Source organism: Pelobates fuscus, chromosome 6, assembly GCF_036172605.1.
Source record: "Pelobates fuscus isolate aPelFus1 chromosome 6, aPelFus1.pri, whole genome shotgun sequence".
In the NCBI taxonomy this organism is placed as follows: domain Eukaryota; kingdom Metazoa; phylum Chordata; class Amphibia; order Anura; family Pelobatidae; genus Pelobates; species Pelobates fuscus.
This window is the reverse complement of record NC_086322.1, coordinates 87,194,262-87,217,777: the sequence shown is the minus strand read 5'-3', so window position 1 is coordinate 87,217,777 and position 23,516 is coordinate 87,194,262. Positions and strand designations below refer to the sequence as shown.

General features: G+C 40.0%; 1 protein-coding gene across 2 annotated transcripts in view; it reads left to right on the top strand.

Annotated features, from left to right (window-relative positions):
• The first annotated feature begins 1,735 nt into the window (after positions 1-1,735).
• NFXL1 (nuclear transcription factor, X-box binding like 1) overlaps positions 1,736-23,516 on the top strand; it is a 70,874-nt gene continuing 49,093 nt past the window's right edge. Inside the window, exons 1-11 of one of the 2 annotated variants that reach the window (XM_063457926.1) lie at positions 1,736-1,835; positions 7,778-8,041; positions 8,532-8,705; positions 10,849-10,958; positions 12,589-12,722; positions 14,504-14,682; positions 14,844-15,005; positions 15,259-15,359; positions 16,437-16,551; positions 17,552-17,676; positions 23,184-23,306. In XM_063457926.1, coding sequence (XP_063313996.1) covers positions 7,804-8,041; positions 8,532-8,705; positions 10,849-10,958; positions 12,589-12,722; positions 14,504-14,682; positions 14,844-15,005; positions 15,259-15,359; positions 16,437-16,551; positions 17,552-17,676; positions 23,184-23,306 — 1,461 coding nt within the window. In that variant the 5' untranslated portion in view covers positions 1,736-1,835; positions 7,778-7,803. Of the gene's footprint in view, positions 1,848-7,777; positions 8,042-8,531; positions 8,706-10,848; positions 10,959-12,588; positions 12,723-14,503; positions 14,683-14,843; positions 15,006-15,258; positions 15,360-16,436; positions 16,552-17,551; positions 17,677-23,183; positions 23,307-23,516 lie in introns of both variants that reach the window. The other variant, XM_063457925.1, reaches the window with a different exon arrangement.

The window sequence follows — 23,516 nt, the reverse complement described above, 5'->3', positions numbered from 1 at the left end:
TATGTAACTCCTAAATGACAGTGAATTGAGGAGTGAGACTGCAGGGGAATGATATATACACTAAAACTGCTTTATTTAGCTAAAGTAATTTAGGTGACTATAGTGTTCCTTTAATGCTATGTTGTGTGTTAGAAGGGTCACAACCCTAAAGTGTCTTGTGCTGGTGGGATAGCCAGTATATCTCAGTTTGTAAAAGAGTCCACATGGTTTGTCATGGAACCAGCAGAGGAGGAAATAGAAGCCCATGTAGATGGGTAAGAGAGGCAGCAGCTCCTGGTGAAGATATGGGATCTTATGTTGCAGACGAGTTTTCAGAAATTATGGCTACCTAATCATCTGTGACTATTGGTCCAACCGAAATATATAATAACTACTCATAAGAGTGCACCTACTTTTGTAGGTACTGATTACTGCACACGTAGAGGTATTACAGTTTGTTTTAGTGTGACCATGTATTTGGAATTTTTTCAAAATAGTCTGTTTCTTTGCAACAAAGATTAGCCTGCTATGAATGCTAGTAGTCTGGAGGTTTGTGTTGTGGTTGATTTGTTATTTTTTGTTTAATTTGGGGCAAATATAACTATAAATTATTTTCGTTTGTATTCAGTATGCCTGGGATTTTTTTTTAAACATAATACAAGATGGATATTTTGTATTCGTGTAGCAACTTATTTAGCTACCATTCCCTCTAACAAATTAAGTCAGTAGCTAAAACACATTCCTTTTGAGGTGGCTTTTTATGTATTCTAATAGCCCAATCTATTCAGGCATTTTGCAGCATGTTTAATGACTAGCACTTCGTGAGAACTTTGCTATACCATGCCCAGAAAATGACACCAGAAATAAAATAGCTTTTGAAGACGCAATACATTAAATATGTGATTGTGTGGATGCATGTGCCCGTCCATTACACATTCCTTTAATGACATCACATTATGTCCCACACATTCTGGACTTTGGACATGATGGCAGTTCCGAACGTTCTGGTGTGAGCAGGGTTAACTCCCCCCAGGTATCAATTGATACCCGTGGCCATATTTAGTGTGTTTTCACTTAGACTGTTTTCAATTTCAATTTAAAATTCACTTTGAATCTCTGACAATTCACACTTTAATGATTAACACTATGAATGTTTCACACTCAATAACATAAGACGGGCTGTTCTCTAACAGGAATCTTCACTAAATGTCCCAAATTGTCGAGAATTACGTGTATTTTAAATTTTAGGCCACAAGACAAGAGCCGCGCAGTTGAAAACTTGGAAGGAATTTATCCATTCTGCTTTTTTGTCCCTAAATTTGAAACTCACTTTGAATTCCTGACAATTTAGTGAATATCCCCAAAAATTCTAATTTTAAATAAAAATTGCTAAATCTGAGGAAATAAACAAAAAACAACAACAAATTAATTACCCTATATTTTGACTCCAGCTGTTTTGACTTAAAACTAGCAAATCTAACCCCAAACTGAAAACAGCTACATTGAGAATGTAGCACAGCTCACATTTTATTTACCATAATGTTTTATAAATAAAGTTTTCTCAAGTTTTATAAATAAAGTTTCCTCCCTCCCCCCAGCGGCAGGAAACGTAAACTAGCAGCGTGGACGACACGTCACCAATAGCTGAATGCGCAAAGCCTTTCGGAAGTTGTAGTCCTGCTGCTTGCTGACTGCGCTTTGGATTGCATGAGTGTTGGCGCAATGCATGCCGGAAGTTGTAGTTTGCGCTGCCACTTTGACAGTAGTCAAAGGAGAGAGGCCGCGCCAGGACCACAGCTCCGGTACCGGTCCATTCCTGGTCCCACAGGCATGGAGTGACCGGTGACCGGTGACAGGTACTGTGTGAGCTATCATTAGGCACTTCCCATACATGCTGCAGATTGTACCATGTATAGTGAATTATAGGGAACACATGGTTAGAGCCATGTAACATCAATGGCTTTTATTACTGTGTATTAGTAGACAGATATCCTATTGGTCATGTTTAATTTCTACTGCATTTTTTTTTCTGGTATCTGCTTATACTGACATTATATTACATTTATAACATAAAATATTTAATGCATTATCTATCTGCTTACAATGTAATCATTTAATAAACACCCACCCTTTTTATTTGGAAAATTGTATCCATTCATTATATGTGGTGTTGGCTTCAGTTCCTATAAGAGGCATGCTATGAAAGGGGCATTCTTAATATAATTAATTAAAGAGTATCCCATTTGCCACGGCAAGGTTAGGATAGGATAAAATGTTTCTGTACTGTAATGGCCTCATGTAATTTAATTAAAATGTGTTCTTTAAATTTCTCACGTAACCATGGTAACCACAAATATTCCCCTAAGGTTATGAATTGGCTGCTTCTTGTGCTTTTATTATCTTAATTAAGTACCAATTTTAATTTCCTTATCTTCTTTCCTTTCACATAAATGTGTTGGCTTTTAACCCCAGAGTCACGACCCAAAACTCAGTTCCCATGCTATTTTTAATAGATTATTTTTGGTTCATTTTATTCATTGGGCCTAAGGCAACTGTCCACAATAAATGTCAAGAATGGGTCACCAAGATAATGTTTTGTGTGGTTGGTTTTTTTTTTTTTTTGGTTCCATTAAACATGTATTAGCCATGTGTTATTTTTGATCCTTTTTTTTTTATTAACTAGTCAAGATGTACTGTGATATATTAATGAGACACAAACGCATGCAGCTTGCTATTAAGTCGATATTATAATACACACACGTCAAGAGGAATACAATTCCTGCCATATAATCCCCTTTACCCCCAAAATTTATTAAGTGTGTTTTTACAGTTAATCTGCAATAATAGACCTGGAGATACAATCCACCTTTCAGCAGAAATTAAATTCTCTTTAAAGGGAAACTCTGTTTTGATGTACCAAAATTGCGCCTTTTTAATGTGTAGAAGCTGAACTTTTTCTCAGTGTAAAATATTGTCTTTTTTTGAAAAGCAGCACTGTTTACGTGTGTCTGAGGACACTCCTCTAGTGGCTGTCAGGCTAATAGCCACTTGACTAGAAGCACTAACTGCTTAAGGTCTTCATGTTTAAATCTATGATGTAGCTCATGATGTTGCAAAATGCCACTAAAGCTTCTTATAAAGAAGTACTGGATCCAAGTAATGTTTTAACAGAGTATTCCATTAATCATTCTAGAGTCTTTATAGCCAGGATGAGCAATAGTAGATCCCTAGATGTTGTACTGCTGCCACTTCCATGATGCCTTGACATTCTACATGTTGGCAAACCATCATGACAGTCATAGTATTACAAAATCTGGGGGTCTAACCTTTGCCTAGTCTTGGTTTAGAGCATTATTCTATTAAATCTAGAGACCGTATTTTGGAGCTGCACTTGTTAGCGTCCATAGTATCTTGAGAGCAGACGCTCTCTAAAATAAGATCAGAGCTCTAATGATGCAGCACAAATGCAACATTGCTCAAATAACTTTCATTATGATAAACAAGGTGTTTTAAAAGTACAATTTAAGTGGAAACTGAAGTACCAGCGATGAGACTTTTAAACCGAGCTGTGTAGCCTGTATCTGATGATATCCAAGGTAGTGGCAAATGGCTAATGAAATTATTTCCACATTTTACCCTTTGCAACCATTTAAATTCAGTATAGATTGATCAGTCACACCGTTAAAATCACTAACAGTTGAAGCGAATAACATTGATTTAATGTGTTAGTAGCAGGAAAATGGGCAAATAAAAAGGTCTGAGTCACTTGACAAGGACCCAACAGTGATGGCTTGACAAATGGGTCAGAGCATCTCCAAAATAAGTCTTACGGTTTGTATCCTGTATGCAGTGGCTAGTACCTACCAAAAGTGGTGCAAGGAAGAACAGATGGTGTACTGTCAGTCATGAGCATCCAAGGCTTATTGATGCGTTTTGGGACCGAAGGCTTGTTTGTCTGGCCCAATGGCACAGAACAACTATTGTAGCTCAAATTGCTAAAACAATTTAATGCTGGCCATGATATAAAGATGTCAGAACAGTCAGTGCATCACAGTTTTCTGTGTATAGGGCTGTGTAGTCGCAGACCAGTCAGCGTGCCCACTATGACCCCTGTTCACAACAGAAAGCGCCATCAATGAGGACGTGAGTGTCACAACTGACCATGGAGCAGTGGAAGAAGGTTGCATGGTCTGACGATCGCATTATCTTTTAGATCAGGTGTGTGTGTGTCATTTATCTGGCATTCATGTGTATGTTACCGTGACAAGTGCGACCTGCCAAGAGATTGTTGTAGACAACGTGCACCCCTTCATGGCATTGGTGTTCTCTGATGGCAATGGCCTCTTTCAGCATGATAATGCACCCTGCCACACTGCAAAAAATTGTTCAGAAATAGTTTGAGGAACATGACAAAGAGCTCAAGGTGTTGCCTTGGCCTCCAAATTCCCCAGATCCTAATTTGATTGAGCATCTGTGTGATTTGGTGGAACAACAAATCCCATTCATGGAGGCTCCACCTTGCAACTTGCATGACTTAAAGGGAAGCTATAGTCACCAGAGCAACTACAGCTTAATGTAGTTGTTTTGCTGTCTATAGCCTGTCCCTGCAGGCATTTTAATGTAAACCCTGGATTTTCAGAGAAAATGTAGTGTTTACATTGCTGCTTAGGGATACTTACAGTGGCATTCAGTCAGACGGCCACTAGAGGTGCTTCTTGGGCGCTCTGTATGGAGGCGGTAAACTTTTCCCATAGAGCTGAATTGATTCACTGAGTAGATGCTGATTCACACAGCGTGGTGTTTTGCCATTCATGCGCTGTTGCCTCCCAATGCTTTCGTTTTGGAAAGCATTGGATTGGCTGAGATTGCCAGTTGTGCTGAACTCAGCCAAAGGAGCAGTGTGGGTGGAGCCAGCGCCAGCAGATGTGCTTAGACCTACATGATATTAGACAGGTGGTTTTAATATTGTGGCTGATCAGTGTAGAGTAATTATCTGTTTAAAATTGTATATGTTTTTTTATATCACTTTTTCTCTTCTGTTGGTCTACTAAATTAACATAGTATTATTATGCCTGCATCTTCTCTGCTAAAGCTAAAAGTTGATCAGATCACATTTTTATACTGGTCCTATCTGACCAGCTGTGTGGTGAGGTTTATGTAAAGTACTGAGTAACTGGAAATGTGGTCCCTACTTAATTTACAGAAGGTGATGGAAATTCAGAATCAAGTACCTCCTTTTAACTTTTTATTTTTTAAATATGATTACAATTCTAGCTTTGGGCTTTTGGTTTTTTTTTTTTTAATTCTTTATTTTTTGTTGTGCAGGTAGGTACATAGATAGATCAAGCGCCACAACAGCGCACACGTTGTATACATGGAAAACAATGGCAGCAGTACATGCACATTTTTATATTTAGGATTTTAACAATTCTGTCTGAGCCAATATAGTATGCTTAATAATAAGTAGTATACATGTTAGGCAATGGTGAAAAGTTAAGTAGTTATGCCCGTGAAGGCTTGCTAGGTATAACGAAGAAAAAGTAACTTATATGGTTAACTTAGAGCGTAAGCAGGTGCGTTGCTAGAGTGAGTTTACAAACAGTATTGCAAAATTTAACATCGGGTAATTCAGTAGTGATGGTGGTTGCAAAGAACGGCAGTTTGGTCGGGACCCTAAGGTGAGGGTAGATGGCAGTGGCGATAAGGCACCGTCCTGCATCCAGCACAGTAAAAAAAGGAAAATTCAAGTCGGTCCTGCTATCTACATACATGCGGCTCTTATGAAATAACATTATGACTACGAGAGCCTAGATATTCATGTCTGAGTGCTACGTAAGGCTAGAAACAGGTGCCCGTTCAGTTTTACTCTCATAACGCAGAGGATAAATAGGGTTTCCCAAAACGTAAAGTAAATTAACGTAAACCTCAGCGGGATGAAAAGTGTGTAATTCTAATTGTAAAGTTAAAAATTAAAATGCTTATGGACATGGGTATCTTACGGGCATGCCCAGGCACTGTGTAGTGGATCTGTAAGCTTGGGGACGCGTGTGATGTATGTAGTGTGATTGCCTATGGCGTTATTGCCGTGCTGTGGGTAATATGGGGGCACGATGATAGTACCAATTTATAGAGGTTATGCGCAAGCATAGAGACATATATGGCAGCATAAGCAGTTCTGTGAGCAAAGTGTTAGCGTCTTATTAGTCCAAGGAAGCGCATACAATGCGTTGCTCTGGATAGGAGGGCTGTTAAGCAGCAACTTGCCCTAGGTCGCCAACGGGGCGCCAGATGATGCATTAACCGCCGACCTTGTGTGCTAGCAGAGAGTCTTCGGTGCCCAGGATTTTGCAGCAATAAGTACACACGAACTGGTTGAGTGTTGCATGAGTAAGTTGGTAGGAGGCCTCCTACTGGAGTAAATGTCCAGGTTTAGGTAGTGGTTGCTTTATAATTATCGTCGTGGGGTCTTCGTGGTACAAAGGGGGTTGCTCCTGCCGGGTCCCACGTGTGTGTCGGTGCTGAGGCGCTCGATGCTCCGGTTGTGAGTGCATCTCGTGGGAGGCCCAGAGTCTCTAAGATGGCCGCGGCTCCTTCGAGATCCCGGATAGGGTATGCGTTGCCGGCCTGGAGGACCGTTAGGACATGAGATCCCCGCCAACGATAGGGGATGTCCTTGGCTCTGAGCATTGAGGTGAAGGGCTGCAGTGTCCTGCGCCACCCCAAAGTGCTTCCCGATAAGTCGGCGAAGAAGGTGAGATTCGAGTGCTCGAAGTTGTAGGGGGTTTTTCCCTTGAGTGCCCCCAGTACTGCAGCCTTGTCTTGCTTAGTGTGAAAACGGACAATTAAGTCCCGTGGGGCCGTGGAGGGTGCCTTTGATGGTTTCGGGATGCGGAACACATCTGCGATCATCACCCCTTTCGCCTGTTTAGGTGCGTGTATTGCCGCCAACAGCCTCCTCACGCAGTGCGGTGTTTCTGCGTCCGGGATCTCCTCGGCAAGGCCTCTGATCTTAAGGTTGTTGCTGCGCCTGTAATCTTCTTTTGCTGCGAATCTCAGTTCTGTGGCTGCGTGGTTTCGGTGGAGTGTTTGGATCTCCTGTAGCAGGTGAGTAATTTGTGCCTTTGTGTCGTGTGATTCTTTTTCCACAATACCCATCCGACCGTGTAGGCCCTGCAAGTCTTTGCGGAAGGCCGCCATGTCCCCTTGGAGGTCTCTCCGCAGGCCTGCCAAAAGCTCCTGCATGTCCGCCTTGGTCACCGGTGCGGAGTCCTGTTTGGTATTCGTTGTTACCAGTCTCTGGCTGGGCTCTTGTAGGGAGGGCCTGTGAAAGTCCTCGGGCTCCATGAGCTGGTCGTCCGAGAAATCGGAGCTCTCACCCATGTAGGCGGCCATCTTGGGTAGAGAGGCACCATGTGCCTGCCTCCATAAGTCTCCAATGCTGGAGCCTGGCTTCGGCTTGTCCGGTTTTTGTTTCTTTATTTTTCTACCCATCCCGGCTCGGGTTGCCTGGGGATCGGGTTTGACTCGATTATTTGTGTTTGAAAGCTTTTAAAGTAGTTTATCTGGTTGCTGATAACGGAGCGCGGGTATCATGCGACCGTTCAGCTCCGTAGCTTGACCCCTCCCTTTGGGTGTACTTTTAACGAAAAAAGTCTACAACATTTAAGTCCAATGTAATTTTAGTTTTTTTTTTCTTTCCTTGTATTATCACTTCAATTTTAAGTTCTCACAACAAGTTATAAGGTATGTGTGATGATATTCTAACTTTATGTGTATATGGTGTACATGTGTTTTACAGTTCTCACACACTGATACTTGGGAGAAATGGAAGCTCCCTGGCGTCAAGGTGGCAGAGGACGAGCCAGAGGCCGAGGCACATCTGCGAATGGTCATCCCCAGGTACCGGGACCAGAACCAGATCCAACAAGAAACGCATCTTTCCCAAGAGGTGCCCATGTAGATGGAAATTTTGCCCACAGGCCAGGTGCTGGAAGAGGAAATGGTTCCTATGCATCAGTCACCAAACCTTTTGGTACTGCAAACTTGAAAAGTAAAACCAACTGTAAGTATTTTGACATATACTTATAATCATAATAATAATAATAACACCAGCACATTCCACAACACTGTACAATGAGAATATAAGAATAAAAAAATACATGGTTTGGTATCTTTGGAATTGATGTGATATTTTCAGAACTAGTCCCTTGGAAACTGCAGATCATTAATCGCTAACTCGCAAACTAAGATTACATTTATTGAGGGCAGCTTGGCTCTTTCCCATGGTATGAATATCTGGACTTTTACTTGCTCTGTTCCATCGTCGATTCTCCTGACATTGCTTACCTCTCTTCCCCCAGCGAAGCCACAAAGGAGGCATGGCCTCTTACACGATGGTCCAACCCAATGCTCCTCATAAAATACTGGTTCTACTGTTCATAACGAACATTCATTAAGCTGTAATTATGGGATATTTAGCAGTTACCTTTTTTTTTTTTTTGTACATTTCTAACTAATATGACCATAATAAGATCTATATTTTTTGTTTGTAGTGGAAACAAATAAAAAGAAATTTGAAGAAATCCAGAAAGCTAATCAAGCTGCAGCGAGAAAATTAGCAGAAGATCATTATAGCTCTTCCGATGAGGATAATGGAGATGAGGACACAGAAGGAAAACAAATGGCGATATTGGACTTAACATTTACAACTTATACTAATCAAACGGGTAAGTAATTAATGTGTACATTCCCTCCCTCATTTTTAGTGCATTCAAATTGACACTCCTCTTTATATAGGGTGGGGCATACAGATCTCCAACATTATGAAGGGGTATAACAAAAAAAATGAACAAATCTATTTAGAATATTTTTAAAATATATTTCTGAAAAGTACATATAAAACAGTTTTGTTTTAATGGGTTTTAAAAATCATATCAGACAAATGGCGGCATTCTTAGGAAATACATTGTTGAAGACGATCCCGGAATTTCTCCATCACTCTCCAAGTCATCTCAGGCGAAATGGTGCCTATTTCCTGTCTGATCCTTTCCTTCAAATTCTCAAGAGATCGAGGATGATATTTGAAAACCTTTTCCTTTAGGTATCCCCAAAGCAAAGTCACATGGGCTTAAATCTGGTGACCGTGCCAGCCACCCCAATTCTCCCTTTAAATAAATCAAAAACCCAGGGAACATTTCCCTCAACACTCCATGCTGTGTGAGCTGTGGCCCTGTCATGTTGAAACCACACATGTTCTGTATCCACATCGCCAAGTTTGGGGTTCAGTAAGGTCTCCAACATTTCAATATACCGGTTGGAGGTCACAGTTACTGTTGCACCACCTTCCTCAAAAAAAATACGGGCCGATCACACCAGTTGGCAAGTTGGCAACTGCACACCAAACCATTACACAAATAGAGTGGTGCAGTCGTTTGTGGAGTTCACAGACCAGTAGTGAAAATTCTGCTTGTTTATGGCTCCACTGATATGGAAGTTAGCCTCATTGCTACTCAGAAGGACAGCTGCAGTGGAAACCTGTTCAAGAATTTCCGCATTTAAGGCTGTGCAGTTGGCATGATCTCTCTCACTTAATTCTTGAGCCAACATAATTTATGTAGAATTCTCCTCAAACTCCAACTTGATGCCATGGCATGCTTATGAGCGGAACGCCTTGGCGATTGCTGAATGGATGCTCTTACTGCTTCCACATTTTCTGGCGTTTTAATTCTTTTCAGTATGGATTCAGTTGCCTGAAAATTAGAAATCCATAGCAAAATCATTTTTCAATCTGGTACAGATGCATTTTGAGGGAGCGCAAAGCATGTATGGAACGCATTCTGCGCCGTTATCACAGTATGTTTGTTCTCATAATACGCTTGAACAAAAAAAGTCCAGATGTTCACCGGTCCAACTCATGATGGGCACTGAAAACGACAGAGCCCAACCTACCGAATTTAACCGACTCCACCTTTCTACCCCCACTACATCCCACACAGTGCCTCACTAGAAATATAAGAGATCTTTATGCCCCACCCTGTATAAAAGTGCAATCCAATTTTAAAAATAGCAAAATGTAAACCTACAGCTTTTAAAACTTTGTTTGTTTCAAATGCAAAGGATTTGCAGCTGGTGACGTGAGCTGCCCTCAAACTATAAAGTAATTAAAAAGTTTAGCCAATCCTGGTACTGTCCTAGCTTTGTATTTTCATATTTCTACTGATGGCTATACAGTCCACAGTTGGCTTTATTCTTAGTTACACTCCAGGCACCATAACCACGATACCCACTGTAGTGGTTACATTTTGAATTACCATGCAGCAGTAGTGAGTGACAGATGTTTGCTGGGTATGGTCTTTATAGTGAAGAAGTACAGAATCAGATAGATGACTGGACACTGACTTACTGTTATCTCCACTCTAGCAAAGTAACCAGGAGAAACATTGATCAGACGGTTATTGCTTGTGTACTGTATGAGCGTTTCTCTGTTGGGAAGCTTGGCCTGTTAAAAAAAATCTCTTCCTTTGTATTTGAGTGGTTTTAGAGTTTGACCTGGAGTTTAAGGGTTTTCACCCAAGTCTCGGGACAAATGGGCAAGATCTAGAGAAGTCTATAGATGACTCTCTCATGCGTATATGCCTTTGCATCCCATTTGGAGCCCTCATTTGATATGCATTTGCGTCCGATTTGGCTGCAGGAATGCTGTCATTCCTTTTAGAAAATCATTGTGTTTTGACCTGCTAGGGGTCATACAAGGCTTGGCCATCTGAAAATGACATTTTGTCCTTTCGTACTAACATATTTTATGTGTGGGCGTGGGCTTTCATGTTATTGTTTTCAATAACTTTTTATTTTTTATTCTTCTTTCTGTAGATGGCGATGCTAGCGAGTTGGCACGTACGAGACAATACGTGAATGAGGCTTTTCAGTCAGGAGCAGTGACCTGCTTAATTTGCATTGCTTCGGTGAAAAGAAACCAAGCTGTGAGTGCTATTCAATCTTTATAATCATTGCAAATGGGTGAAAGTAAGAAAGCAATCATTTTGATGGTGTTTTAAATTTTATAAACTTTTTTTTTTTTTATTCTTTCTTTTTGTTGTGTAAAGAGAGTGTACCGGGGAGGCCTCCAGGTGAGTGGGCTGCAGTCAGCGTAGGGAGCAGCCGCCTCCCTCACTTTATCTGAGTAGGCCTCTTGTAGGCCTCAGGTCTATCCCCGGGTAGAAGCTGTTGATTTTGGTCGGGATACTTGACGATTATCTTTGAGTTCTTGGGCTCCCTTCTACAGGTCATTTGGCTGTCGAGTTGGAAGGTTTTTGCCCCGATTTTGCCTGGTTGTGAGAGCGTTTTTGCACGGAGCTCTTCTAATGTGCGACTGCTCAACATGGCTGCTAGGCTCCGCCCCCTCATGGAAACTACTTTTTAAACTATTCCAAGTACAAACATCTATCGAGCTTTTCTTTGGCATTGGTTAGTACCTAAACTCTGAAAGCATTTGCTAGATTTCAGTAATACTTTAAACTCCATCATGCAGCTTTACAATATTTTTGTATTAATTACCTTGGTCACGCAAGGCACCAAAACGACAACATTTTAATGTAGTTTTGTAGTATTTTTTTTTTATTATTTTTTTTTGGAAAATGTAAATCATTATTTAGTCAATAATTGTCCAAAACCACGCTTCTGGGTGATTGTCACTCTGACAGTCACTAGAGCTTCTTTCTCCTTAAACGGATACTCCAGACTAATAAAACACTTCAGTTTGCTGATAAGCTTTATGTGTGAATGAGTGCCCCCTCTTTATTTCATTTTGCTAAAAGTGCAGACTTCAATAGAAATTGAAATTTTATAAACTGACATGGTTACACCCACTCTGACTTTCAATCCGACAACTGGTCCTGTTACTTCCTGGTTTGTTTAACTCAGTGGAGCTAAACCCAAAAGGCAGCAATAGATCAGAACACCTGCCTTGCAAAGACTTCTCATCAAGCTTCATTGAGAAGTCTGTGATTGGACAGTCACAGAAAGGAAGTGGAGGGATTGCAAAGGCAGAACTGTAACTTTTGCAACTTGTTTTTAGATATACCCCAATTAAATTAAATGCATGCAAGTTTTCATTTGAGGTATGTCTACTAAACAGTGATTTTTATTGATTTATTTTGTATTTGGGCAGTGGAGGGTCCCTTTAAGACCTACAATTTTCATGATGTTTAAGTTTTAAATCATCACACACGATGACATTGAACACGTCCAGTGTTTCTCAATGCTTTTCTATAATTGGGAAATTTGTAAAACTTATTTTTTTCCCCCCCTTTTTTTTAAAAAAAATAAGAAAATAGTGGGCACGTTAATTTAAATACAACAGGGAACACCCTGACCTTAATAAATATATTAAGGCTTACAGAGGGGGCAGCGTTCCATTCTCGGGAACCACGCCACTTGCAAAAAAAATATTTTGAAAAAGAATATTAAAATCTAAAATTAGTTCTTGCCATAAAACAGTTCTTTCTTCCCACTCTTCTTATCATAATTTTATTACCTCTGGTGAGATGTGCAAAACAATGTGTCCATGTGAGATCAGTTGCTGTATTCTTATTGTAAACGTCTTCTTTGTAGGTCTGGAGCTGCTCTGGTTGTTTCTGCATTTTTCACATGCCGTGCATCCAGAAATGGGCCAAGGATAGTATATTCCTTGTTTCTTCTCCACTTGATGATGGTGACTTTGAAAAGAAAGATTATCCTTGGCCTTGGTAAGTGAACACATTTATTCTCACATAATTATTACATATGCCTTTTATTGGTTGAATTAATCAACATTTCATCTCCTTAAAGTATTTGGAGTTTCCTGTGTTCCTTAAAGAAATACAAATTTGAAAGCGAAATTATTTCCTCACTTTTGCGAAAACCAAGAGAAAGGTATCTCTTGTTGCGCTAAAAAAAAAAAAATCTTTTATTCACTGTACTAACATGTATTCTTGACACTATGGTTGTAAAAGCATTCTTTAGGTGTCTCTCAGTAAATTGTTTTTCTCCCCTTTTTTCCAGTGCAGCGACAGTCTTGTCGCAGCTTGCCCTGCCTTGCCGCAGCTTGCCCTGCCTTGCTCCACCTCCATGGTTGAGACCATCAAATTTGACTAGCTCAACCAATCCAATGCTTTCCCATAAGAAAGCATTGGGAAGCTATTGTGCATGCACGGCAAAATGCCACTCTACACCAATCAGCATCTCCTCATAGAGATACATTGAATCAGTGCAACTCTATAGGGAGCGTTCAGTGTCTCTATGCAGAGTGTGTACCCAGGAAGCACACTGTGCAGCACTAACCCAAGAAGCGCCTCTAATTGGCCTTCTGAGTGACTGCCACTAGAGGTGTTCCTAGGCAGAGGTCCACTGAAAAGGCAGTGTTTACATTAAAATGCCTGCAGGGACAGGTTGTAGACACCAGAAGAACTACATTAAGCTGTAGTTGTTTTGGTGACTATAGTGTCCCTTTAAGGTAAGCGTAAGCAATTTATGTAAATGAGTTAATGCTCACAGTGAAAATTCCAAGCATGCATGTGCACATATGGAATTTCTCTGCCCATGCACACGCTGAGGAAAGATACCAAAATGCAGTGGAGTTTAACTCTGTTTGTTTTTTACTTATCTGGGCTGCTTTGTTCACCCCAATAAACTTCTCCAGAAGTTGACCTTTTTAAAATGTCATCTTGAGCTATATTTTTAAAGGACCACTATAGTGTCAGGAAAACAAACTCGTTTTCCTGCCACTATATAATCCTTAGGTGTCCCCCACCCTCAGGGCCCCTCTCCCACTGTGCAGAAGGGATTAAAACCCCTTCAGCCACTTACCTTTATCCAGCGCCGGGCTCCCCTGGCACTGGTGACCTCTCCTCCCCCTCTGACGTCCGCTTCCAAGTGGAGCCGCATGCACGACCAGAGCTGCGTGAACATTAAAAAACGCCCATAGGAAAGAATTTCTCAATGCTTTTTTATGAACATTCTGCGTGCTCAATGCGATTTTCGCATTGAGCGTCGGGGAAGCACCTCTAGCGGCTGTCAGGAAGACAGCCACTAGAGGCTGGATTAACCCTGCAATGTAAACATAGTAGTTTCTCTGAAGGGTTAAAACCTGGTGGACCTGGCATTCAGACCACTTCATTGAGCTGAAGTGGCCTGGGTGACCATAGTGGTCCTTTTAATAAAAATTGTATTAAACATTTTTGGCTGTACAGTTACTCAATAGTGGTTTGTTTTCATTGTTTTCTCACCATTGTTTTTCTTTCACCTTTCCCATTTAAATATACTAATCAATTTTGCAGATGTTAAGGAATGTTGTACACATTAAGCTCTTTTCCTCTACTATTTTCATTTTTGTGTGTTTATGGCCTCTGTGGAATGTCCCATTATATGCTTGATGAAATTAGCCACAAAATCTTTAGCAAATTAGCTTTGAGATTTTTATTTTATTTTATTTTTTTAATGGAAATTAATATACAGTTTGGTCCTTGTTTTGTTTTTCTTTCATTTTCAGCCCAAAGTGCCGCTATGAATATAAGCGTTATGAGACGCCGACTAGGTATCACTGCTACTGTGGAAAAGTAGAAGATCCTCCTTTAGACCCATGGCTCGTTCCTCATTCATGTGGACAAGTTTGTGAAAGAGAATTCAAACCTTCTTGTGGTCACAAATGTTTATTGTTATGCCACCCAGGTAAAGTATAATAATAAAAAAAGCTTCATCTTAAGCACTGCAACATATTTTAACTTTATATTGCAAAATACATATTCATTGAGACAAAACCGTTTCACTTTAAATAAAGTGGCATTAACAGTACCTAATAACTCTGGTGCTTCCTTTTCCTTGTTACATAGGTCCATGTCCCCCCTGTCCAAAGATGGTCTCTACAACATGTTTTTGTAAAAAGGCAAAACCTGTGCCACGCAGATGCAGTACCAAGGAATGGTCGTGCCAGAAGCCATGTGGGCGGTTGTTGTTGTGTGGACAACACAAATGTGAAAATCCCTGCCATAAAGGTAACATTATGTTTTTTTTTTTTTTTTCTTTAAAGAAAACATTTAGACACATTGTAAGGACGATCATATGGATGTTGAAAATATTCGTTAAAATTAATGTTTTTTATGTCCTGAGCCATGAACATTTTTTTGTGTGCGATATTCAACAAATTGGATATTTCTCAGTGAAGCATGCAATTACTAGATAAATTATATTGTAATGTGCTTACTTAAGAAAGAAATAAGAAATGCATTTAATGTTTCTTTCTTATAGGAGATTGCCAGCCATGCCCAAGAGTTAGCCAGCAGAAATGTCTATGTGGGAGGGAGGTTACCAAAAGGTTTTGTGCTAGTCCGTCTTGGCAGTGCGAGAAAGTGAGTTACACCTAATTGTTTCATATTCTCTTCTGTGCTGTAATGGTGTTGTAATGTCTATAAAAGGAATATGTGTGATGGGCCAGATTAAATAAAATATCTTTCTAATATCTTTTACATAGCTTTCCAATATCTTTTTCATAGCTTTCCAGATATGTCTTGATTTAAAAAAATACACTGTCTTGATAAAAAAAAAACCTAAATGTACTTTCTGGTTTTAGTTGTACTGACTTATCCAGGATCAAAATGTCCATAGTTATATTTTATTTTAGCTTTTTTATATAAATAAGATTTAGCTAGGCATAATTCCCAGATGTGTAATGACAGACAGGATCTGCATTGCAATCTCTCCTTCACCCAAAATCTGACATTTTAAACGTCTCTTCTCTCATGCCCGAGGTCACAATAGGTCTCTCACACTACATGCTCTCCTAATGTAGACTTGATCAGTAAATAGACCTCCATTAGTCTAGCAAAGTACCATGGGAGTTAGTGTTCCAAAACAGCTGGTTTATTTTTGTCCCTCTGCTAAAGGAACATATATTTTTATATATATCTTTTCATGTTAATTGAGTTGAATTCATGGTAGTCTTCATGTGCCTCTTATAGGAAAGATCTTTAAGGTCTTGTAAACTCTGCTCCGTTTGCTTATGGTTTGACACTTACTGGAATCGGTTGAGCACCCATTGTGTTGAGAAGTGCTGTCTCACTGGTCTTAAACATGAATAATCTCTAAAGTTGGTATGCTAAGCCAGAAGCACCGCTTTCACAGTCAACGCAATGGCACTTTTGGCACCATAACACTCTATCAACCTATAGTGATTATGGTGCATTGAGTATCTTTTTAAGGGACACTATAGATACTATAAACATTTCATCTCATGAATTGTTTCTATTGCCTGGGATGACCTACCACTGTCCCTCCATTCAGTGTTAGACCATTTTCACATGGTTTAAAACTAAATCTACTCCCCAGCCCCCACCATAGGTCTAGTTTAGGCAGAGATTATAAGACATTACATATATAAGGCACTATCTCTTGTTTAGGTTATGAGATTGATTTCTTTTTGTATATAGGCATGTGGAAAAACCTTGCCATGTGGTAACCATACATGTGAGCAGATTTGCCATGCAGCTTCTTGTGGCCATTGTCCTCGCTCAGGAAATCGCTTGTGTCCGTGTGGAAAATCAAGTAAGATGTAGTTTTGCTTTGTTGGTTTGGGGGGGTGCTAATTTATTTTTCAAATTTTTCTTAATTCAATTTTTTTTTTTAAATGAGATACATAGTCTCTCCACATGTGTATATTAATTTAGCTTAATTCCACTGGATACTGATGGCTCTCTGATTGCAAAGTTGCCGTGCTCACTAATGACTGCATTCTTTTTAATCTATTTAAATCTCCCTTGCAGGAAACATTTAGCAATTTTGTAATACACAGCTTTTGTTATTATTATTTTTTTATGAAAATAAATTGAAATCTGTTACATTTACACAGTTTGCTGTATGTGGATTCTGTTTGCTTTTAACAGTGAATGGCAGTCACTATTTTATTGCTCCAGTCTGAGCAACTTCTCTTCACTTGTGTTTACTGAGCATATGCTCAATAATAACCCTGCAGAAGTGCCATGCAAAATGGACTACGAGGAACTTCCTGGTTAGAGTGGGTGTATCGGAACCAGTGACGTCAAATCCTAGAGTTTCATTTTAAATGAATGTTTTGTCAGTTACTCATACAATTGAAATTTTGCATAACTCCATTCACGGTAATCTCAAAACAACAGATAGCTCGACAGATTATATTGCAGTAACAAACAATGCATGTGGGTTTATGGGGATTTTAGACATACTTGTTTGAACTTTTTGCTTCTCAGCCCTGTAATCTTCTTCTTCACCCACATCCTCAGCTTCTGGCTGCTTCATTCGCAAGCGAGAGTTCTAAATTTCCCTTAGTCTTTAAATGCTGTTTTAGTTGTGCGTTATGATGATGATGATGAACATCATGACTGTTCCTCTCATTTGATGTTTACTTAATAGAGTTGCCTGTATGATTTCTTTGATTTCATGTGTGTTACCTGTGTTTTTAGATTAATATAACACATGATTTTGAATAGCAATTTGACCAGTTTAGAACATGGATATGATGATTAATGCAGATAACATATAATTGTTGATCCTCGTTCTTTTCTCGCAGAATACACATTGCCCTGTACCGAGGATGTGCCTACATGTGGAGACAGTTGTGACCGGGTTCTGGAGTGTGGATTACACAAATGTTCGCAGCGCTGTCACCGTGGACCATGTGAAACCTGCAGACAGGTCAGCTGATTTTGTTTATATTTAATCTGCTTTCTTCCCTGCTTGGCTGACAAGTAGTGCTTTAGCATTTAATTTGACTCCTCTAGCTTAGCAATATAACAATGCGTGTTAGTGATGCCCAGAAAGAAAATTAAAAATTGCTCACACCACCTGGTTACCAAACTTCTTAATTATTGGTTAAAAATGAATTGGAAGAAGAATTCTAATTTAAAATGTATAGAATGAACCATGAGCAACGTTCCAATAGTCCTCTCTCATGGAGTGTTTCCTAATTTGTTGGTCAAGTGGTAAGTTGTAGCTGGCCTTAAAGGGTTTTTTCAGGCACACGCAAAGAACTGCTGCACATACAAAAATATTGTAGTGTTTTTCTGGAGGAGTAAGTCTACGCTGACAACATCATTGGTTTCTTGTTCCAAGCTGGCTAATGTTAAATTTCTGCATAAAAATAAAATCCATTGTCAGCACACGTTACATGCTGGTAATGGGTGTCCAATGGGTATCCTCTCCGTGCCACCCTAAATCCTGTCTCTGTGACATCCATCCTTCCACCCTGCCGCCATATTTTTTTATTTATATTTCATAAAGGTGGTGACCTGCCACCAAGGTTTACTCCATCAAAAGTCATTGTTTTAGTATAAAAACAATTTGTCATTGGAGTATCCCTTTAAATATTAGCTGAACTCAGACACTAACAGACTGGCATATGTCTCAATTGTTACACGTTGGCAAGCTGTTACTAGTGATCATACATCCATCTGATGTTTTGAATCATTTCAATTTTTTGAGAAAATTGTATGAAATTTCAATTTCAGACCATTGTTGTTAAGTATTTCCCATGTAATTTATTGCTGCAATATCCTTTCCTTTTTAAACCTGATCAGTTGCAGTAAGTGTTGGAGGTTTTCAGTAATTCTGTGGCACGCACAAACATGTCCAATTACTGTCGTATCTACTTTCCTTGGTATTGAGTTTGCATATTCCAGTGTCCACTTGCGAAACTGTCTGGATGTTTTTCCTGTGTTGGATATATATATATATATATATATATATATATATATATATATATATATATGTGTGTGTTACTAAATATAAAACCGTTGCTGCTGTGTAAGAAGGGTATTGAAGACTTAGAATAATGTAAATGAGCTTGTTTTTTTTACCTAGTGAGTGCTCTGAAGATGCTTTTTAGTGTTGGTGTTCTAATAGGTGAATATTAGGAGGTTATTCTGTAAGATGAAATAGGAGGTTATTCTGTAAGATGTTGATGTCTCCATTGAATAACACAGAGGATACCAATTTGAAGACCATTTTGTTTTGATCCCACCCTAGCGTGCAGATGTGGGGTTTTATCTTGCAAGCACTTTGTGGCGAAACCAGCCTCGCCACTGGGCATTGGAGAAGACTGATTGCCAGCCTCCTGCCATGTGACTATGGCCCCTGGGATGTATTGCCCTTTAAGAAACTTATTTGGGCTTATTGTGTTTTGAAACACTTTTTCTGCCCCTTTGAATACATGGGAAGGTGTGCACCTCCCCCGTTTCCTGTCTTTCGTTCTCCAGCAGGGCGTTGTCCCAGGGACACTGCCAGACCAGTTGGAACTTGCTGTTTTGCCCCTCCTCTGTCTCTCATCAGCCCTTGCTCTGGTTTAACCCCATGGCGATTTGACTGTGGTTGTGGGATCTGAGCGCTGTTCGGATATAGTGAGCGCTCAGATCCAAGCTATCTGGGCATAGGTGGATGTGGGGGTTCTGTTCAATATAATGGTAATTATGTATTTTTAGGTATTTTACTGTTGTTGTAAATGAAGATATGCCCTGTACTTGAGATAAGTAAGTTACCACACCTAACTTTTAAACCATTGGAGGGAATGGTATGATTTTTGAGTATGTTTGTATATGGAGTATGCTGATTCTGAAAATGTATGTGAATGGCATGTATATTTTGGAAGTTATTAATATTGTGTAAAAACTGTATATTTTCTGACTGTGATAATTAAGTTAGTCTATTGTGTTGAGATAATTGTATCATAGGCAGAGGGGAGGATTTCTGCTGGTATGAATGGGAGTGTTTAGCTGTGTTGTAATGTATTGTTTGGTTGTTCTTCAAAACCCTGTGGGCAGTACTATGTTTGTAAAATGGGCATAAAAGAGTGTTGGATTAAAGCTTCAGTTCTACTTCACCCTCAATTTGGAGTGCCGTCGCTTATTGGGGGAATCTGCTACAAGGGATTGCTATGTTTGTCATACTCCCTTGCTAAATCACTACTAAGCTCTTGTAAGAGATTGTTCCTGCCTTGCTCTGTGGAGGAGTCTACGGTGGTTATGGTGTCGGCTGGAGTGCTTGGAGCCCTCAGGAAGCGCAAGGAGCATCCTTCAACGGAGGTACCAAGTCGGGGTGCCCATTGATCCGTTACACACTTGTTTTTTCAAACATTTGCTGACTTGAAACCAGAATGAGACAGAATATGCTAATGACACAAGACATTGATCCCAAATTGTGGTATGTTTTAGAGGTGTGCTGGGCTGACAACTGCAGGGTTATTTACTGACCTTAGAATTTTAGCCAACTAAATCAAATGGCAAAATCGAGGCTTAAATAGAAAAGCAGTTACTATAATTGAGCTGGAGTTTTTTCCCATCTATTTTGACCTCTGTTTTTCCATTCAGATTTAATTTGCTAAAATTCAGTCTTTATGGGGAAGATTTAAGTGTAGCCATGGGTAGGCAAGTAATGCTGATAATGTACCCATGTACATAAAGTGTTATCCTCTTGCAAAGACAGAGATGTTCTGAGATGAACTGGCACAAGTGTATTTAAAGGGTTACTCCAAGCACCATGACTACTTAAATGATTTGAAGTGGTCATGGTGCCTGAAGTCTGTATGTGCAACGTTTCACAATGGAAGGATTTGTGAGCCTATTCCCTCTGAAGAGGGCGGTCTGCTGCGCATACTATAGGCGAGCGTCTAGGGAGCTATGATCTTCCTGCTCTGCTCCTTGCACGCTACTTAGTAATGCTAGAGCTGAAATATGACTTTAAATATGACGACCCCAGCATCACTAAGCGGCGCACGTGAGTGAGCAGAGCAGGGAGATCAGAGTTCCCTTGCTGCATAACTACAGTAAGCACAGCTAACCGCTTTCCTCCACTCTCCCCCAGCCGCCCGCTGGATCCCAGGGAAAGCTAATCCACTCCAGGCTGCGTGAAGTTACATTTAATTTACAATATAAAATAATTTGTGTTTGTCTGGCACTGTATGTATGTGTGTGTGTGTGTGTGTGTGTCTCTCTCTCCAATCGCATGGGTATGGTGGTTTTTAGTCCCCTTTATTCCCACGCTGTGCCAGTCTCCCTGTGGCTGAACCCATCTGTATGACTGAGCTAATCAAGATTGATGATCTCAGACAATCTAATGCTTTCCCATAGGAAGCTTTTGCGCATGCGCTCTAAAATGCTGTGCCAATCAACACCTCCTCATAGAGATGCATCACACTGTGCAGCACTGAGATAAGAAGCACTTTAGTAGTGTCACTAGGTAGCAATGTAAACACTGCCTTTTCTCTGAAAGATGTTTACATTGAAAAGCCTGCAGGACCAGGCTATAGACGCCAGAACCACTACATTGAAGGGACACTGTAGGCACCCAGACCACTTCAGCTCATTAAAGTGGTCTGAATGCAGTGTCCCAGGCCCCTTAAAGGACCACTAAAGTGCCAGGAAAACAAATTTGTTTTCCTGGCTCTATAGGGTCTTTGGGTCCCCCCCCCCCCACCCTCAGGGTCCCACTCCCCTGAAGGGGGAGGAAGGGGTTAATCAATTACCTTTCTCCAGCGCCGGGCTCCCTCAGCGCTGGGGACTCTCCTCACTCTTCTGACGTCAGCTCTGCATGCGCGCGCAGTCAGTCCATAGGAAAGCATTTCTCAATGCTTTCCTATGGACGCTGGCATCTTCTCACTGTGAAAATCACAGTGAGAAGCGCGGAAGCGCCTCTTGCGGCTGTCAATGAGGCAGCCACTAGAGGCTGGATTAACCCTAATGTAAACATAGCAGTTTCTCTGAAACTGCTATGTTTACAGCTGCAGGGTTAACCCTAGATTGACCTGGCACCCAGATTACTTCATTGAGCTGAAGTGGTCTGGGTGCCTATAGTGGTCCTTTAACTCTGCAAAGGTAATTTTTGCAATTTTTAATAAACTGCAATAATTACCTTTTGAGGGTTTGCTCCTCATCTATTGGCTGTCTAGTGACAGCCTCTACATCTAGGGGATGGGAGAGCGGCACAATAGGAAGCTTTAGTGCCAGGAAAACAACTTTTCTAGCACAATAGTTTCCCTTTAAGCTGTAGTGGTCCTGGTGACTATTGTGTCCCTCTAAGAATTGTATTTTTGTTGTTGAAAATAAAGCTTTGTAAGTTAAAAAACAAACGAAAAACTCTCTCCTAACTGTTTTTAGCTGGATCCTAGATTCAGTCCCTGACCTTGATGTTAGTTACTCTAGCCACCAAATGTAATTACATTTTGTTCGGAACTAAACTGACACTTTGATCTCCGGATAATATGCATGGAAAGCCAGTTGGTTGGAAGACTGCTCGAGCGATGTAATATGCAGCTTCTACCCAGGTGCAGAAAGCTTTGATAATTGGCACATTGCTCTAGTAGATGATCCCAAGTTGTGTAACCAGTTACATACACAGAAAGTTAGATAATATTTTAGCATCGTGCATATTAATTTCTTACAGCTGGTAAACCATGATGTAGCTTATTAGAACAGGTAGAATGTGTGCCAAGGGTAAATCCTAAACATATGGTGTGATTGGCATAAAGTTGAGTGTAAAAGCTTACTTCAAACACTAGAATATATTTCATATATATTACAGCTCAAAGCATAGTTGGTTTACCACTATACAAACATTTTGTGCATTAATGCTTTGGGAGTAAAAATAATAGAACGCTCCCTTCTGAATATCCTTTGTCTGCTGGAGCTCTGGTCCTCCTCCAGTGGTATCTTCTTGAACAAGTGAATGTCTTGAGTCTTGGTCCTATTGCTTTTAGTGGTAAAGCTGTAGGTTTCCTATAATCCCATACACAAAATGTAGTTACCAATATGTACAAGTACATTTAATGTTTTATTAAAGTAGAATGAGTATTTAAAGGGCAGTTGAATTGTAAAACATTACATTTTAAACTAAGATATAAATTAAATCCATTTCACGTTTTTGTTTGTTTGTTTTCCCATTTCATTCCACAATTAATGGCTTTCAGGCAGTTATTGCTTTTGGAATGTCATGAATTGGACTTTGTTTTCAAGGTCAGTGTGTCCTTGAGTGTTTGGCCTGACACATGGACAACTATTTTATCCAAGGGATTTTTAATTTAACTTTGTTGCAGCCAAGTGGCCTCAAAGGAACAAACTGTTTCATTAAAGAGTGTTGAATTTATACTGTCTACTTAAGGGGCAAAAGGGTGAAATTGCCTGAATTCCTAATTATCATTTTATTTCTATTTCCAGGAAGTCGAAAAGCAATGTCGGTGTGGAAAACATACAAAACGAATGCCTTGTCATAAGCCTTATTTATGCGAAACCAAATGTGCTAAAACACGGGATTGCCAGAGACACCAGTGCAAGAGAAAAGTAAGTATATTCTGCTTAAAAACAAACACAAAAAAAACACACAGGTTTATTCACTAATTGAGATTTGTCAGGAAATGACAAAGTGAATTTCAAATTTTAGACCATAATAGACAAATTGTAAGAATAGCTGACTTTGTGAATGGTTGCTATTTTTGCTTTAACCCCTTAAGGACCAAACTTCTGGAATAAAAGGGAATCATGACATGCCAC